The 19,073-nt window shown below is 51.2% G+C and overlaps 2 protein-coding genes across 2 annotated transcripts in view; one reads left to right on the forward strand and one right to left on the reverse strand.

Annotated features, from left to right (window-relative positions):
- The first annotated feature begins 297 nt into the window (after positions 1-297).
- TRAF4 (TNF receptor associated factor 4) lies at positions 298-6,313 on the forward strand. Its single transcript, XM_054573218.1, has 7 exons — positions 298-471; positions 3,476-3,527; positions 4,113-4,217; positions 4,286-4,447; positions 4,537-4,698; positions 4,779-4,934; positions 5,193-6,313. The coding sequence occupies exons 1-7, from the start codon at positions 329-331 to the stop codon at positions 5,823-5,825; spliced, it is 1,413 nt and encodes a 470-aa protein (XP_054429193.1). The 5' UTR covers positions 298-328; the 3' UTR covers positions 5,826-6,313.
- A 2,526-nt stretch (positions 6,314-8,839) lies between these two features.
- The window catches only part of FAM222B (family with sequence similarity 222 member B), a 62,583-nt gene continuing 52,349 nt past the window's right edge, over positions 8,840-19,073 (reverse strand). Inside the window, exon 3 of the mRNA XM_054573220.1 lies at positions 8,840-12,770. Coding sequence (XP_054429195.1) covers positions 11,164-12,770 — 1,607 coding nt within the window. The 3' untranslated portion in view covers positions 8,840-11,163. The remainder of the gene's footprint in view (positions 12,771-19,073) is intronic.

Raw genomic sequence — 19,073 nt, forward strand, 5'->3', positions numbered from 1 at the left:
CCTTCACAGCTCTGGGGAGAAGCGGAGCCACAATCTCCCTTCCCAAGGGGAAAGAGAAGCCCTTGCTTCAGGAAGGGAGCAGGCACACCCAAGTGTCGACCTCGAACCCCGAGCTCCCGGGTTGGAGGGCGGTACAGCTGGCACCGGCGCTAGGACCCAGCGGGATCGGCTCCACCCCCTCTTCCGGCCGGCGGACGGGCGGGCGGGCTGAGCGCTGGCCACGGCCAACAGTCGGCGCCGCCCGGAGCCGGGAGTGCGGCCCGAGCGAGGCGCGGGCTGTGGGGCCGCCGCGTGCACGGCCCCGCTCGCCCGTGCCCGCCCGCCCGCCATGCCCGGCTTCGACTACAAGTTCCTGGAGAAGCCCAAGCGGCGACTGCTGTGCCCACTGTGCGGGAAGCCCATGCGCGAGCCCGTGCAGGTTTCTACCTGCGGCCACCGCTTCTGCGACACCTGCCTGCAGGAGTTCCTAAGGTGCGGGCTGGGGGTAGTGGGAATGGCGGGTGCGGATGCGGGGGACACCGCATGGGGAAGGGGCCCAGGCCAAAGGCACACCGAGCCTTTGTCTGCACCTGATCCCGGTGACCTCAGGAGCTCCCACTGTGACATCACGGGGCGGTGATGACGTCAGGCCCCTAAGGAGAATCCCAAGCACTACTAATTTGTGGGGTTCCGGGTGCCATCGGCTCCCGCGCCCGGTCTGAAGAATTAAGTGCCTGTCCTCGGATGGGAGGTGGGAAAAGACGCCCTTCCTGATCGGTAGCCGTCCCTTCCCCCTCCCCTGGGAGCCACAGCGGCCTCATCCTTGAACTTTGAATCCTTCTGGGAAGAGGAGGACAAAACCCTTCCTCCTGTGCTGCGCCTTCAACCTCCTGAGTTTTCACCCACCTAACTAATCTCTTTTGATTCTTCCAAACAAACAAGAACAGCAGCTATTGTTCTCCCGTTTCACAGAGAGATTCAAAGAAAGACGGCGACTTGCCCAGGGTCACACAGTTTCTTAAGGGTTTATCTTGGATTTAAGCCCTGGCCGTGTGTGGTCACACAATAGAGGGAGGACTGTGATACATATCTCTCCTGAAGAGGAAGCTTTTGGGTGTCCCTCCTGACTCCCTGGGGGTCTCGAGTGCCTTGGAAGGTCTGTTGATCTTAGGGAGGGAATCATCCTGGGTGCGACTCAGGTTCCCCGTTTGGCTCTTGGCATCCATTGGGTTCTGGGTTCTGGGCACCCTGTGGTCTTGAATCTCCTGCCCATGCTGCTAGCTGTTCAGGCCTGGTGTGGGAAGGTTATGTCCCAAGATCACCAGGGAAGGCCGGGTCAGCCACTGCCATGTGTCAGGAGGCTGTTTGCTGAAGAGAGTGGGCAGGGAGAGCATCTCTGGGGCTCCGGCCTTTGGCGCACCCTCGCACCCTCCCTCCCTCCCTCCCTCCCTCCCTCCCTCCCTCCCTCCTTCCCTCCTTCCCTCCTTCCCTCCGGCTGTCCTCTGCAGTTCCTAGGCTGGCGGAAATCTCAGCAGGCCCTTTGTTTTCTGTTCCCTGAAGCCTGGGCCGGCTCCTGCCCTCACATATGCTCCAGCACGAGCTGCTGTGCTGCCCCCTCCTCCTTTTCCCTCACCCTCCTCCCTCCTCCCTCCTGTGTACACACACACTCCCCGACCGACACACAGTCCCATTGTCTTCTCCAGTGCCCTTCCCCGGCCCTCTGGTTTCCAGATGAGGCCAGTTGAGCACCCCCAACTTAGCTGACCCACCCCCACCGCCTCAGGGAAGGATCCAGGAGGGGGCTGCCAGGCCCCTTTCCCTCCACCTCCCCTACCCCTCTCAGCAGCTTCTGCCCCTCCTCCTTCCGGAAATCCCCCTTTCCTCTCCCAGTGCCCCCTCCCCCCATCCTGTCTTCTCCCCTGGGCCTGGGCCTGGGCCTCCACTGCACAGCCTGGAGCAGTCTCTGCCCCTGCCTCCCCCTTTCCCCTAGTGCCTGAATTTTGCTGCTGAGGCCCCTGAAGGGAGGAGGGAAGAGGTGGCTGGACAGGCTCTGCCCCTGACCACCACACCACCACACGATACTGTACAAGCAAGGATGTCCTTAGCGCTGGCAGGAAACTTCGTCCTGGCTGGGCCCCCAGCCGCCCAGGCTAATCTGCCCAAAGCCTGGGGACTTGCCTCAGTCCCCTCCTTGTCTCCAAAACCAGTAGTCAGCACATTCCTGAAGCAACCAAACAGACCCCCCTTCCCCCACAGCCAACCCCTTTTAACCCACTCCTGCCAGGTTGGCCCATGAAGCCTGGTTGTCCTGTGGGCGTGGGCACACCTCATCAGTGCCTGGGCATGTACTGTTCTTTGCATTGTTGGCATGGCCAATGGTAGTAGTGGGGTCAGGGAGAGGAGGTAGGTGCTAGAAATCCTTTGGGCATTTGGGGCATGAACTGCCCAGGTTTCTGCAAAGTACCATTATATACAGGGCCACCACATAGCCTCTGCTTCTGCCTGATTCTTGCCTCCCTCCCACATAACTGACTCAGAAACACCATGCCCGAGGGCCCTCAGTCCTGCCGGTGAGCCCTTGCTCTGCCCAGGCCATGGCAGGCATGTGCGACTCGTCCTGGCTAGGGTCAGCAGGGCCGTGTTGGCAGAAGGAGGCATGCCAGCAGGTTCCTTGAGCGCTAACAGCCTGGTGGGGATGGATGGAGGAGAGGGAGGGCGGCAGGCAGGGTCTCCACGCCTCAGATGCATGCCGTGCTCGGAGCAATTTTGGCTGTGCTTGCCTGGACAGTTTGTCTTGCCTGAGCCTCTCTTCTTTGTGCTCTACCTTGTAGCAGAACCTATCTGAGCTGTGGAAGCAGACAGACATATCCAGGTGCTGCTTCCGCTGTAGCCTCAGTTCTTTCATCTGCAAAATAGGGATATTCAACCCCTTCTCAGAGACAGGTGGTAAGGACTGGATGGGTGTGTAGTAAACACAGTGCCTTGGAACGAGCCTTTCCTCTTTGCTTTAGGAGACACACCCTCATAAGAAGGAGGGAAGGGATGGGGTAAGGTGGCCCTAAACTGACCTTTGCCCAGGGTTCTTGGCTGGGCACTCTCATAGGGGTTGGGAAGCCCTGGCACTTAATCTCAACCCATCCCTGTTCACCCTGCCCCCCAGCAGCTTTTCATCCAGCCAATGAAAACTAGCCTGGGGGGAGGGGACGGCTGGGCAGCCTGTACTTTCCCAGTCCAGCTGCCATCCTGGGGGGAGGGGTGCCAGCTGCCACCTGTTGGCCAAATGCTGTCTGAGGCAGCTGTCTCTGCCTCCACTGGGCCCAGAACTCCCCTCCCCAGGACAAGAGCTGGGATCATCTGGGGTCCTGGGGAAGCCGGTACCCTCAGGACTCTGCTTGTCCTCTCAGGTGGGGCTGGCTTGGAACCGGTCTGGTGAGGGAAGGAGGCTGCCCTGGTTGAGGGGGTGGGGCCTTGACCCTGTCCCCTCCCCTTTTCACAGTGAAGGAGTCTTCAAATGCCCTGAGGACCAGCTTCCTCTGGACTATGCCAAGGTGAGTCTACAGTGCCCGGCAGAGGCCCAGGTACAGGCTCTTGCCCTTGGTGGAGGGTGGAGCTACTGGCAGTCTGTAGGCTCAGGGCCAATGTCAACCTAGTGTTTCCGAATCACGCGCCCCCACAAAGGTAGTCTGTTCCCTCCCACCAGGCCAGTTTGCAAATGAGGCCCGTATTTGCCCTGGAGGACAGGCACTATGCCCAGCCTGTGGGGGTGCGCAGAGGTGCTCTGTGCCCACAGGAAGTGCTTCCCTCCCCTCCAGGTGGCAGGCCAGACCTGTGGCTGAGGGCCAGGACCCCTTTACCAGAAGGAAGGAAACAGAATTTGGGGGCTGCCTGAGACTAAGCAGGCTGCCTCTACAAAGGGAGTATCATGTGCAGATGTGTTGGGGACCCCAGGATCCACCAGTGGAGCAGATGTTGCCTGCTGTGCCCCTTATCCCTGAGCACCGAGGACATTATAGCCCAGGAGCAGCTGTTACTGGCTGTAAGATAGAGCTAGTCTCTCTGGTAGTGGAGGAGGCAGGAAGTGGAGAATGCAGCAGGTTCTGACCCTGACAAGTTTCCCCTATCCCTGTCCCCAGATCTACCCAGACCCAGAGCTGGAGGTACAGGTATTGAGCCTGCCTATCCGCTGCATCCACAGTGAGGAAGGCTGCCGCTGGAGTGGGCCACTTCGCCACCTACAGGTGAGGCTCTGATGAGGGTGGGGACTACTCTTCCCTTGGCAGGCACTAACCACAGCCTTTTCCCCCAGGGTCACCTGAATACCTGCAGCTTCAATGTCGTCCCCTGTCCTAACCGCTGCCCCACCAAGCTGAGCCGCCGAGACCTGCCTGCACACTTGCAGCACGACTGCCCCAAGCGGCGCCTCAAGTGCGAGTTTTGTGGCTGTGACTTCAGTGGGGAGGCCTTTGAGGTGGGTGTGGTCTGGCTGAGGGTAGAGGAAGAGTGGGGCACCTGGTGGCTCAGGGATTCCTTAACTCGGCCCCTCTGGCTTTTCCACAGAGTCACGAGGGCGTGTGTCCCCAGGAGAGTGTGTACTGTGAGAACAAGTGCGGTGCCCGCATGATGCGACGGCTCCTAGCCCAGCATGCCACCTCCGAGTGTCCCAAGCGCACCCAGCCTTGCACTTACTGCACCAAGGAGTTCGTCTTTGACACCATCCAGGTGAGGCCTTTACTGAACTGGGCCGTGGGGTAGGTAGCAGGGAATCAGGCTACTACTGACCACTGTCTCTGTGGACCTAGAGCCACCAGTACCAGTGCCCAAGGTTGCCTGTGCCCTGCCCCAACCAGTGTGGCGTGGGAACTGTGGCTCGGGAGGATCTGCCCGGCCACCTGAAGGACAGCTGTAGCACCGCCCTGGTGCTGTGTCCATTCAAAGACTCCGGCTGCAAGCACAGGGTGAGATGCCCCTCCTCCTTCCTGTCAGCCCTCTTCTTGGTCCTTGAAGCTTCAGACATAGACTTAGGGGCCCAAGCCCTTGGTCCCTGCTCTGCTGCTCTGAACCTTTCAGTCCTTCCCCCTGCTGGCCAGCTTCAGCCTCCTCCTCACTGAGAGCTGGATACCTGCCACCCTATACCCAGTCCTCCCCTCTACTTTGGGCCTGCCCCTACTGATAACTCTTCTCCTTTCCCCCGTGGCCTGGGGCTTTACCTACAGTGCCCTAAGCTGGCAATGGCCAGGCATGTGGAGGAGAGCGTGAAGCCCCATCTGGCCATGATGTGTGCCCTGGTGAGCCGGCAGCGGCAGGAGCTGCAGGAGCTGCGCCGAGAGCTGGAGGAGCTGTCCGTGGGCAGTGATGGTGTCCTCATCTGGAAGATTGGCAGCTATGGGCGACGGCTGCAGGAAGCCAAAGCCAAGCCCAACCTCGAGTGTTTCAGCCCGGCCTTCTACACACATAAGTATGGCTACAAGCTGCAGGTGTCCGCATTCCTCAATGGCAATGGCAGTGGTGAGGGCACGCATCTCTCGCTCTACATTCGTGTGCTGCCAGGTGCCTTTGACAATCTCCTTGAGTGGCCCTTTGCCCGCCGCGTCACCTTCTCCTTGCTGGATCAGAGTGACCCTGGGCTGGCTAAACCACAGCATGTCACTGAGACCTTTCACCCTGACCCAAACTGGAAGAATTTCCAAAAACCAGGCACTTGGCGGGGCTCCCTGGATGAAAGTTCTCTGGGCTTTGGTTACCCCAAGTTCATCTCCCACCAGGATATCCGCAAGCGAAACTATGTGCGGGATGATGCAGTCTTCATCCGTGCCTCGGTTGAATTACCCCGAAAGATCCTCAGCTGAGCACAGACAGGGTTCCAGGAGAAAGAGAGTGGAAAATGACCTCTGTTAGGCACTGGCTGAGCCTGGAGAAGGGGGCAGGACCCTCTTTCAGTTGCTTCTGCACACGAGGTTCTGTTACCCTATTCCCCCTCTCCCCTTCCTTACCACTCTCAGGTGCCTCCTATTGGTGCTTCAGCCCTGGCCCCTGTGGTGAGCAGGTCTTCGGGTTTTCAAGGGCTTGGAAACAAGTGATCCTAGGGCCTGTCTCCTCTCCTGGGCAGGGCAGACATGCCTTGGTGCCAGCCACACTCTACCTGGACTGAGGTGCCTGCTGGTGCTATGTCCCAAGAGCCATAGAGGGGAAGGGGGAGTTGGGTAGTTTAATTTGTCGAGATGATTTCTCTTCCCCTTTTCCCCAGCTGTACCCTCTGGTTATTTATTTACTTAGTGCCAGGAGGACACAGCAGGGGAGCCCTGATTTTTAATAAATTCTGAATTGTATTTATTAATTTGGTTCCAGTCTGAATCATCTGGGTTGGTTAGGGTCCTGGAAGGCTGTGCCCAGTGGCGAAAGCAAAGGATCAGTCCGAGACAGGCTGCTGCCACTGGGTCGCCCTCTGGTGGACGGCAGGAGAAGTGCACTAGGCTTTGTGCGGGAGAGACGCCTGCGCCGGTCCTCCGGTGGTTAGATGGGGGAGGTGCAGGCTCTGAACATTGTAAAGCTGGATACATAGCTCACCAAAGACCAGTGCCTATGCCCTAGGCAAGTCTTGGTCTAGCGATAATAGACCAAGTGTTAGCGCTTATTTAGGACTGCTATGTGGCAGGCACTGCTAAGCACTTTACACGCACTATTTCATTTAATGCAAAAAGTTACATATCTTTCATCACCGTAATAGAACCTTAGTGGACTGTAGTGAAGATTTAATGAGACAAAGCATGTTCCTGGTACAAAGTGCTTGATGAAAGTTAACCTAACTCCAAAGTCCAGCCCACACCCAGAGACTGAGCTGAGCAAAGGGGCCTTCCAGATGTACAAGGTGCTTGGATTTTCTCCATACTCATTTGGTTTTCCTGTCTCAATGGGTGCCTATGATTATCCACACCTGATTGATGAAATAGGCACAGAGGGGTGAATTGTCTTCAGTGGTCCTTAAGCTGGTCTGGGGCAGGACCTGGGCTCTGTCTTAAGCTCCAGCAATCCCTTAGAGGTACAGCTCCTTTTAATTTTGCCAGTAGTTGGATTTGGGTTTGGTCTTTGCTTCCTTTTTGATGGGTTTCTTATCTCTATGGGAGGCATCTTTGTTCTCATCGGTAAAACGAGAGTAATCCCGCTCACCAAGATTTGCTGTAAAGATGAACCAATCAGTATAAAGTATCTTAATCTTGGCTGGCCCTGAGAAGCCCTTTGATGGAAATTGTTATCCTGTGAAGGTAAGGTTCAAGGCTTGTAGTTCTTGACTTCACCACACTGAGCTCAAGTAAAAAGAGCCCTTCTCAAAAGGCAACGGAAAAGGACAGCCTGACGCAGCCAGCCCAGGAAACCAGCTTAGCCTTCAAAAAGCCAAATTCACTGGTCTAGGGGGTGACCTGAGGCCCTGACTGCCTTTCTGATAAAGACAGCTCCTTCACCAGATAAACGATCCTGGTACAGTGATGCCTGGAAGCTGGTAGGGATAACCATGGGCTCTAGCAGGAGAAATGCCTTCCCTTAAGTGCCTGCTTCAGGCAACAGGTGGAACCACCTTTCTAACAGAAGTCAGAAACTCTGGGTCAAGCTTGGGTTCTCTGCTGGTAAGACTGTCACGGCAGCGTTCCAGAACATGCCTCCTACAGTGTGTGCAGCAAGAAGATATTGCAGTCAACTGCATATCCAGGGCTGGCCCTCCTTCCAGCTGTTGCAGGCAGCCATGGTTGCCTTGTCAAGCTCAGGCCAGGTTTTGCATCACTGAGCAGCACTCACTACCTCTGTGACCTTAGGCTGATTGCAGGTTTCTGACAGAGATATGAGGACTTTCATAGGGATAGCATGACGATGGAAGGAGGGAAAGCCCCCTTCCCAAAAGAGCAACCCATAGATACAAATGTGCCCACAAGAGAGTGCTTCCAACAGTATTCTGACAGCAACCTGCTGTCTTGATACTAAGGGTCTGATTCCACCCTCACTGAATCCCGCATCTTGTGGAATCTCTCCTTTCCTCCATCACACCTTAGCCCAAGTCCATACTCAGCAGAAGGGAATGGAGAACCTAGTTGACCCCAGAACAACACGGGTTTGAACTGTGTGGATTTTTTCAGTAAATACTGTAAATGTATTTTTGTTTTTAAACATTTTCCCTAAGAATACAGCATATACTACATATAACATGCAAAATGTGTTAGTTATCGGTTAAGGCTTCTAAACAGCAGGTTATTAGCAAAGTTTCTGAAGTCATTTTCAATGCGGGGAAGGGTTTGGCGCCCCTAACCACCAGGCTGTTCAAGGGTCAACTGTAAATAGCTCCTTTTTTCCCCCTGCAGACAAAAACAAAAAGTCAAGTTCTCCAGTTCTCAACCCTTAGGATTCAAATCACCAAGAGGGGCCACTTTTCATGTTAGATTATAGCACTTACTACCACCACCTGTCAGAGGCCCTCAGAAATTCCAGTGTTGGACGCAGGACAAGAGAGGAACATTTAGTCTTAAATGGCTTGTTAGCAAAAACACTTTCCAATGACTTATGGTCCTTGGAATGAAAGTGGCAGCACACTTCAGGTATCCACTGAAGGGTAGCAAACCATACTTACCTATCAGGTCTCAAGGCCCCAGCTGTTCTGCCTAGGGAGAGGAGCAGCCAACTGGGTTACCTTCGTGTAGCTGATCGGAGTCTACTTTGTGCCTTACAATCCCCACAGCATCTGGTCTGCAATAATGGACTGGGTGGGCTTCTGAATGGAATGAATACGGGTCCCCCTCTTAAAAGTGAGGAATTAACTTCCCTTCTAGTAAATAAGGCATTAGAAACCACTATGAACGAATAGGACAAGATTGAGAGGTTTTCTTTCTTTTTACTGGTTTATAATAATCTTAAAAACCCCATCACACCCATTAACCACCACAGGTGAGATGAGGAGGAAGGTGGAGAGTGAATGCTACAGTATGTGGACAGCTGGGGAATCCTGGTATTCCCTGGGGGTAGTGTGGGATGGAGGCTGGGATCATGGGTAGGAGGCCCTGGTTTGGCCTCTTATTGCTGGTTGGGGCTTGGCCGGCAGAGGGGTGAGGGGCTCAGGGTGAACTAGGAGACATCTCACACCAAAGGCAAGGGCAGTTAGGGGTGGAGGTGGGGTCACAGTACATTTTCCATGCAGATCAGGGGTGAGAGTGAGAGCTTCAGAGACTTGCACCCCCACACAGGAAGAGATGGGTTTGAGGTTTGATTTAAAGCCCCCAAGTTGGTGTCTGGTCCAATTTCCTAAAATGGCAGCTCACCTTTCAGGGAGACGCATTAGAAAAAAAATCAGCAAAAATATCTGGTTTGAAGCTCAAGCAAAGGGTAAGGAGAGACAGTAGTGCTCTTTCAACTTAACTCAGAGAACTGGAAGGGGGCCCTGGGTGAGGTGGTGGCCAACACCTTGGGAGAAGGCATTGCACCAGGAGCAAGAGACGCTCCTGAGGGCTCAGGGGGAGGGAGGTACCAGTGTTCACAGACGGCAGAAAAACAATCGGGAACAATAAATTAGGACTTCATGTTGCTATCATTTGGCATAACACAATCAGGCAATTTTTTTCTCTTTTTAAATATAAGGCAACTTGCCAACACATAATTTAAAAACTGGTCTTCAATCACACTGCTTCAGATCACTAGAGAATTTCTGGCTAAAGAACAGTGGATAGTATATAATAAACAAACCCAAAATCTTAAATAAGAACATCAGCTCACATTCCCCAGAGACAAGAGTAGTAGTAAGGGCTTATTTGGTTAAAAAGGATTAAAAAAAACAAAAACAAAAAAACCCCCAAAAACAAAACCCAGGGGCAGAGCCCAACTATGCATCTGTAACAGAAGGGTGCAAAGACCACAACAAAACATAATCTAAAGTTACAGAAAAGTTTAAATTTCTAGCCAAATAACTATCACTTGGGAATGAGATGCATTGAGCATGGAGTGGGTATGAAGGAAGGATGGGCAAGGGGCAAGGAGGGGCTGTTTCCAATGAACGCCCACCTTCAGCTGTTAGAACCATGCTCATTTGGTAAAGGAAGAATTCAAAGAGCTTAAGGCTTTGTGTTTTTCTTTCTTTCTCATCAAACTGAGGGGCTGCAGAAGGTGTCTAGAAGGTGAATGTACCTGTGGGGCTACTCACACACAATGCTACTCAAACCCACACTACATTCATACAGAAATATGACATTTAAAACTTACAGTGTAGAGCAATATTCTTAGCCAGTGTAGAGAGAACCAAATTTTTTTTTTTTTTTTTTTGGTGTTTTTAATTCCAAACTCCAATGTGATCATCCCTTACCTAATCCCTCCAGAAAGATCAGTTTCTGCTTTCTTTTTGAGGGGGGTGGGGGATGAGGGAAGCAGGTGAATTAGGAGAGGCAACAGTGAGAAAAGGATCTTCGGTATGCTGGATGGTCACTGCATTTCTCTAGGTTTGGAAAGGGGACTCAGGAACCAAGATACCAACACAGAGACACATCCCCCTCCCCCCACCCCCACGTGTCAAGATGGTGGCTAAGTGCCTGCAAGATGCCCTTGCGAAGTGTGGCAAGAACAAGTTTAGTGGCTCTGGAATCAATATGGATGTAAAACAAAGCCTTAAGGAATGGAGGGAGGCTGAGAGGAGGTGAAGACTAGTCCGTTTTGACTTGGAAGTCTTTGAGGTGAATAAGGAATTATTTTCCAGAGCACTTGAGAAGTCTGGCTGCTTAGTCCCAGGTAAAGACAAACAGGGATGCCTGGCTTAGGGGGCTGGGCACCTTCCTTAGGGCCTTTTCCTTAGCCCACCTCAGTCCTAAGTGAAAAGCAGAGCAGAAAAAGACAAGAGATGGCTGGTGGGAAATGTAAGGGGATAGAAGGGGATGGGCATGGCACAGGACTGACTGATAGGCAGGCAGCTAAGAAAAAAGCCTGGGATTGGGATTAGGTCCTAACATAAACCCAAAAGTGGTTGGGCCTGGCGGAGGAGACAGAATGAGGGCACAGAGGATCCTCCTCTGTTCTCAGTTAGATCCCATCAAATTCCCTTTCTTAAACATCTAAGAATGATCACATTGGAGCAATAAAACTTTGAAACTATCCAATTACTCAAAAGTAAGACTAAACCTAGGAGGGGGTGTATGATGTGTAGCTTGTGGAGGGCACCAGGGCTACCTATCTATACCCAGGGTGCTGAATATGAAGACTTCGACTATCTGTGGGGTCAGGGGCTCGGTTGCCAGGGGCTCGGTGAGCCTTGCTCAGCATGGCCAGGCTCTGTTCTCGGAAGCAGGCCTGCTGGAAATCCCCACTTAGGTAATCCACTGTTTGCATCAAGCTGTTCTGGCTTGCCACTGGACCGCCCCCGGTCCCTGATCGGTAGTGGGCCCCAGCAGCTGCCACACAGTCGAGGGGTGCACCCGTGGGCTGCCCACCATGGAACGGCATGGTGAGGTCCTGAGACCCCGAGCTGTCGCTATTGGGAGTGGGCAAAATGTTGTTCCACAGGGGTTGGAAGTAGTGACCATTGGGGTAGGCCAGTGGGGCTGCCAGGCCGTTGACTGGTGGGGATGGGGTTGGCTTCTCCAGGGGTGGCTTCAGATGGAAGGACTGTGCCAGGCAGAGTTCCTGCGGGTAGGCAGGGGCCTTGCCCACAAAGCCAGGCCCTGCCAACTCACGTCCTGTCGCATGCTTGCCTGTCAGGCCAGGGGCTGGTGTCCCACCAGCCTCACTGCACATCTGTTGTAGGTGGGCCAGCTGATGCTGGTTCCAGGTGACCGGCTTGAGGTCGCTAGGGTAGCCAGCAGGGGCTCGAGAGATGCCCGTGGGCAGGTTGACAGGGCCTGCAGCAGGCAATGCGGCTGTGGCCGCATGGGTGTGCTCCATGGGATTGACCACACATGAAGGCATTGGTGTGGGGACGCTGTGGGTCGACACCCGGGTGCTTGCATTGATGAGCAGACTGCGACTAATGGGGCTGGGGTTGGCGATCTGGCCCTCACACACTGAGGTAGTGCTGATGCCTGCCCTCGTCTGGCAAAACTGGTTGATCTGGTGCACAATGCTGCTCAGGTCCGGGGGCTGGCTGTGCTGCAGGGTGGCCGCCATTGAAAGGGGGATAGTTGAGGTAGACACGGTCACATTCGGGGGGGCATCTGAGTCTGGCATCTTCCGGCCTCCATGCAACAAGGGATTGGGGGGGTGCTGGAGACCTTGGTGAGACAGACCCTGAGGGTGGACCAAGCCCTGGGTTTGGGACATGGGCTGAGGGTGGCCCAGGCCCTGAGGCTGCTGGAGGCTCTGAGGGTGGGACAGCGCCTGGGGTGGCGGGATACCCTGAGGGTGCTGCAGCGTCTGGGGAGGGGCGTGGGCCAGGGTCTGTGCATGCTGCAGGGCCTGCTGGCGGGCCAGAGCCTGGGCCTGGGGGTGGGCTAAAGTGCTGGGTGCCACAGTAGCATAGGGTGCCACTGGGGGGTTCATGATGGCCTCAGGGAGTAACCGGGCTCGCGTGCCGTCAAAGTCCTTGAGTATGCTTTTGGCTGGCACTTTGACAATGGCAAGCAGGCCTGCCTTGGTGGCAGCCTGAGTCGGGTAGGGGCTGTAGCGCTGGGCTGATGTGTCGAGGCCGTTCACAGTACGACGAACGTGTTTCCGCTGGGGAACCTTCACACTGTTGGGGAAGATTTTTATAGTCAGTGGGTTGTTTGCGACCTTCTTAGCATATGCATCCAATTCGGCTGGGGTAGGATAGTGAGCAGTTCTCATTTTCTGTGTAGTGTCCCCTAGAGAGAGAGAAGGGGAAGGAGAGCAAAGAAGGAGAGGGAGCTCATCAGTGCCAAGCCAACCAGCCCTTCTAGATTTCCCTTTTGCAGGCCTAAAGTGGAAGAGGTGGGGGCTAAATCGTCATCCCTAGTCTTGGTTTCAAATCCAGCCTCAGGCCCCACAATAACAACAGTGCTGGCATTTAGTCAGTAATTACAATGGGCCAGGTCTTGTGCTGAGTAACAGACTATCTCCACAAATACTAGCTACTGTTTTAGGAAGCAGGTACTATTGTGATTCTTATTTTACAAATGACGTCACTAAAGACAGGAATAGCAGGGCAACTTCCAAAAGTCCAGTATCTGGCAGAGCCAGATCTTAGCCAGTTCTCACAGAGGTAATCAAGAGTTGTTATTTTCCTACATGGAACTCTCTCCAAATTCTTAGCAGTCCATGCTGGCCTGGGGGTTCATGGTTCTAAGCAGAGCTGCTTGTCAGGGCCCTCAGTCCCTCTCCCCAGGACATCCTGGTAAAGAGGGCACCCAGAGTGACTACTCTTCCGTCTGCAGTGGCAGTGAGGCAGCACTAGCTTTCTGTTCAGCGCTGGCAGCAGAGGCGTCATGCTCACTGGGCGGGCATCCTAGCACAGTAGACAGGATGCTGCTTTTTCAGGAGGAGAGGAATAAGCTGCCAACATCCTCCCCCATCCCCACGTCACAAGTTCACTTTTGTTTACAGCTTACTCTCAGCCTGACTGGGTGAAGATCAAAAAGCTTTATTTATTTCCTTCTGGGGGGTGACAATAATGACAGGGCAGCAGGGAAGGAATGTGAGAAGAAAGGATTCAGAGAATCTTTAAGTCCTGAGAGCCAAAAATAGTCTGTATTGGCCCTTGTCAGCTGTCACTTTCCAAAATGAAAGAGGAAAAACCTGCCTTCCTTTGGAGACTGCGGAAATACCCACTCAATGCGTCTCATTAATGTTAACAGTCTCTTTGTTCCCATCTCCAGTTGCCTCCCACTGGGGGGCTCCAGCGGATGTTGTGCTTCCAGTCAAAAAGGAAAAGGTTCTGAGTTCTGAGAATGGAGCTCTTTCAGGATGCCAGGCTCCTGCAAGGGGTCTCTGCTCCGTTATCCCTCTCTTTGAGGGAGGGTCTCCCCTGAGTATGCACAGAAGGTGCTTCTAAAGGCTTGCTGAGTGAGTAAGTACACAAACTGCTCAAAGCAGAAGGAAAGGGGCTTGGCTGGGAGCCTAGGCTCAGCTAACTGACTCCCTCCCTACCCCATCCTCTTGCAGAAGGCAGCCATACAGACCAGGGACTGAGATGACTGAATGCTCAGCTTGTGGCTTCAGCTGGCTTGGCTCAAAGAGGCCCCATTTCAGAGTCACATTACTGGGCATCAACTGGAAGATAAGTAGGCTAGTGAGTGTGCTAGAAGGAAGAGGGCACAGCTGCCATCTTTTGGTGACACTACTGGTTAGCTGGCAGCGACTGCTTAGGAACTGCTGCTCCTGAAGGCAGGAAAAAAAAGCTCAGGTCTAGGACAGGCAGAGAGATTCAGGTCCATGCTCAACAAAGTAGAACTTAGCAAAAAGGGTAAAGAAAGGAAAAAGGTTGTGCTTTCTAATACTGGAACAATGCCTTGAACTTACGCAGATATATTTAAGGCTCTACTTTATTTACTGGGTACAGAACAAATGTTCTACCTGTAAATGAAATGTCTGAAAGACAGATTTGAAGGTCTATTTACTGATTTTTAGAGAGAGAGGAAGGGAGGGAGAGGGAGAGAGAGAGAGAAACATCAGTTTGTTGTTTCACCCATTTAGACACTCACTGGTTGATTCTTCTATGTGTCCTTGGCCAGGGATCAAACCCACAACCTTGGCGTATTGGGACAATGCTCCAACCAACTTAACTACTCAGTCCGGGCTGAAGAAGGTCTTAAAACAATGAATGTGATGGTGACAACTGAGGGTAGGAAGAAGAGGGAGCCAGTGAGGTCCAGAAATCTTCCCCATCCTCTAGGTAGCACTAGCTGGTGAGGAGGGGAAGAGCTCTGAGAGCAGTCTGAGTTCTGTTTTTTTATAAGCCGCTGTCCCTTAAGGGGCTTCATAAAGTGAAACTATTTTCTAACCCTTCTTACATTCTCTTGGACAAGAAGATACAAAAAAAGTCTATAATTACCAAGAGATAGTACCTAAACTCAAGTACTAGAATTCAATTAGAAGCTGCCCTAGTCGGCCACTGTACTTAGGTGTCTGTTTAACTGGTCAAAATCACATGACATCTGTAGCTCGGTGTGACCCAAAGCAGACATATAGTAAATAATTGGTAAGTGCCGTAAGTACAGGTATTGCTTGACTGAACAACTGGGGATGAAGAATGGGAGTCCAAAGCTGCTGAGTTTTAGTTCAGACAGGAAGTAAAGTTCTGCCCCTGGGCCTTCCTCCATGCTAGTGACTTTTCCCCTTGAAAACTAAATTAGAGAGAGGAATATAGTGACTGGTTGAGGAAGAGTTCCTTTGTTCCAAGTGAGTACCAACTGCCATGTTGTGCCTAGCAGAGGTAGAATGGAGTTCGGCCTCATTCAGGAGCATGAAATGGCACATTTACACTGATTAGTTCTTCTTGTCCTGCCTCCACTGATGTTGACAGCGATGATGATGGCAGTCAAATGAAGGAATCAAAATCAAAGGGAGGTAATGGTGGGGAAGAGTGTGTGGACACAGGCTATCGTATTCTTGTTAAGGAAGAATCCCAAGGATGAGACGAGTATAATGGACAAGAGACTGCATTCTGAGAATGTAGAACCACTGACCTCATACACCAGACTCAAGCCCAACCCTTACAAAAAAGTCAAGTTTTTCTCAACACTTTTTTTTAAGAGACCGAGAGAGGAAGGGAGGAAGAAAGAGAGGGAGAGAAACATCGATGCATCAGAGAAACGTGGGTCAGTTCCCTCTCACATGTCCCCAGTTGGAGACCTGGCCCGCAACCCAGGCATGTGCCCCAACCAGAAATGGAAACAGAGCTCAACACTTTTTTATCTTAGTTCTCACACAAAGGTACCTTGGAGCCATTCTTTCTTCTGTAGTATCTTCCCTTAAATGTACAGCTAACGGAGATACCACAGCTTTGTAAGCAACTTATATAGATATCAAATACCAGGCCTGGCCAAGCAGCTCTGCTGGTTAAAGCACTGTCCCCAGGCAGGGCACATACAAGAAGCAACCAATGAACAGATAAATAATTGGAACAACAAACTGATGCTTTCTCCTTCCTCTCCCCCCCTTCCAAGATTAAAAAAAAATACTTTATTAAATATCGAGTATCAATGGTGTCATTAAGACATAAGGCAGTATAAAGAATAGGGAATATGTGGTCAGGTAAAAAGAGAGACCCAGATTCAAATACTGGCTTTATTATGTAACTACACAGTCTCAGTCATTCCTCACTTATAAAAAGGAATGACACATGCTGTCCTACTTCAGAGAATTAGTAAGATCAAGAGAGAGAGATCCAATGAATGAGAAAACACTCCGCCAACAGGAACAATGACTGTTGATATTATTTAAGGATAGCAGTTCTGCCTGAGTCCGTCCACAGACAGGACAAAGCAACCTGACAAAGAAAGCCCCAACTGTAGGACGCCCTGAGCTTGAGTCTGAGAGTACAATGCAGCAGAAAGCACTGCTGCCTTTTCCAGGGACTGGTGGTGAGATCTGCCCAAATCCAGGCTGTGTATCCTTCTATTTTGAAGGTCAGACAACATGGGTAGCATATGCAGCAGGAACCTCTGACCTCCATAGGTGGAGAGGCACATGCAGTGTGTTTCTAACACAAGCTTTGGAGTCTGACTTGAGTATGGGTTCCAGGTTAGTTACTGAACTGTAATGTGACACTGGCAAGTAAGTGGCAAACACTCTGTGTTTTATCCTTAAAAAAAAAAAAGATGAGAGTCTCCCATGCGGAATTATTGAAGAATTAATGAAAACATATATAAAAATACTTAAGCTAGTGCCTGGCACATGGTGAGCACTCAACAGACGAGTATTTCTGAGTTTATTTAACCATTGGGCCAATTCACCATTTCCAGACCCTTCCACTAGGGGGCAGACAGGCATACTAAGAAGCAGCAAAAGATTTTTGACCTTTGTCCCAGACCCCAAGTCTACAATAAGAGAGGTCAAAGTTGTTATCTAAAAGATGTTTTGAGAACCAAGGTCTTTTGGCCATTTCAGCCATTTACTCAGAAACACTTACTGAGCCACTACTATACTTGACCGTGAATTGAGGAAACAGGAGCAGGGGCTTGGGGTTAATAAAAAATGTTCAAAAACACATTTTCTGGAGGAATTAGGAGAAGATGGGTCACAGGAAAACAATTTACAAGTACAGAGTTCCAAAATGGCTAGGACTCTCCAAGCAAGTGACATTATGGAATATATAATGTAGAAAAGCTCTAGGAGGGCATTCTCCTAACCCTAACTGCGGTCCTCTACCAAGTACAAGACCCACCCCAAACCAAGATGTTCTTTAATCCAGCCTGTACTATGGCAAATTACACATCTAGGATGGGAAATGCATTACATCCTCCTATATGCAAGAAAAGGAAAGGGAGAGAGAAAACGTGACGTTAGAAGGAGTCAATCCTGTGAGTTGGCACACATGGCAGCTCAAGCCTATGAGGCCGTGATTAGCCAGGTGACTTACAGTGGTGGGCCAGGAAGTCACATATCCCATTCTCCTGACCCTGGATCCATTTCCTGTGCCTTAAAGGTGACTCTTTCAATATAAAGCACAGTAAACTATAAACATCTCTATCCCATCCCAACCCTACCAGATACCAAGCTGTTTCTAAGGGACTCAGAAGACCCTTCTGAGATTGGATGTGGGGGCTGGGAAAGGCTGAATTGCAAAGTCACAAAACTGGTTTTAAGGTCTTTAGAAATACAAGGCCTTGGGTTCTAAGCAGCTCTTTAGTTGCTGGTTCCCAAAGGAGATAGAGCTTATGCTCCATCTCACCTTAACTGTAAATGTTTAACACTAACAGCTGTTAAGTCACACGATAAAATTTTTCCTTTTTCTTATACATTTTGGGAGAGGAGAGAAGCAAGCAAGCTTAAAAATACCAATAGGATTTCTCCTCTGCAAAGGTGTGAATTTAGTTAAGATAGCACATGGGAGAGAGATTCAAAGACTCCATTCCCCAAATGTACAGGTGAGTCTGAAACCAAGAAAGAAGGATATCTCAATTCTTACATATAGACTGGGGCCAGTGGTTGGCAGAGGCTACTTAAGAGCTGCTTTCAGGGAAAAGAAAGTGGGGATCCAGTGTCAGCACCCAAGGTAGAGCTGCCAATTTGCCTTTCCTCCCAAATGGCTCATCCCTTGACATCACATCTCTGGGTGAAGCTGTCAGAGTGAGTTAAGGAATCTAGCAGACAGAGAGTTGCTCTTTTCATCATATTGTGTATTTCCAAATACACCCCTTTCCAGTTGTGTCCCTGGAAGCCCAGAAACAGTCATGGTGTAGTCAGCATGCAGACCTGGGTTGCCAGGAAGCACATACAACTTAGTCACCTAGTCATCGCTCATTAAGGGAAAGGCTAGGGGAAAGCTGGTACAGCAGGGTTTGTTTGCCTGGTGTCAGGAAGCTGCAGAAGGAAGACTGTCACCTTCCTCTTTGTCATTATGCAAGTTGGATTCACTGCCCAAATCCCAGAACTAGCCAGGCTCTGAGTCTTACTTTTCCTCAAAAAAAGAAAGATCATTTTTATCATTTTTATATCATTTAATACAGGTGCTATATCATTTTTAACTTCTGGAGATGATCTAACAGAGCAGGGGTCTGGTAAACTGCAGCCTGTGGGCCAAAATCTAGCTGCTGTTTTTATAATAAGTTTAATTGGAACATGGTCACACACACTGTTTACAAATTATCTATGGCTGCCTTTGCCCTACAAGAGTAGATCTGAGTAGATGCAACAGAAACCGTGGCCCACAAAGCCTAAAACCCTGCCAAACCCTGTCATAAGGATTCAGGTAAGAGGCTGAAGCACCTTTTCTATTAAGGGTAAGCCTACATGATTTCCCCTTTTTGCCCTGAAAGTTTATTCCAAATTTAGGGCCATTTTAACACTTGAAGATACTGTACATGGCAACGAACCAGGAATAGAATCTTTTCCTTTCACATCATGCAGTGCAAAGGTAGAAGGTAGGAATCTGGGAAAGTATGAAGCATAAAGCCCCAATTGCAGCCAGTTTAAGACGGGAATCCAACAGACAGTTCTCAAAAGCTCAACCTTGTGGGAAGTATATT

The sequence above is a fragment of the Pteronotus mesoamericanus genome, unplaced genomic scaffold (genome assembly GCF_021234165.1).
Source record: "Pteronotus mesoamericanus isolate MK-2021 breed Mesoamerican mustached bat unplaced genomic scaffold, CSHL_Meso_final contig_246, whole genome shotgun sequence".
NCBI classification, from domain to species: Eukaryota; Metazoa; Chordata; class Mammalia; order Chiroptera; family Mormoopidae; genus Pteronotus; species Pteronotus mesoamericanus.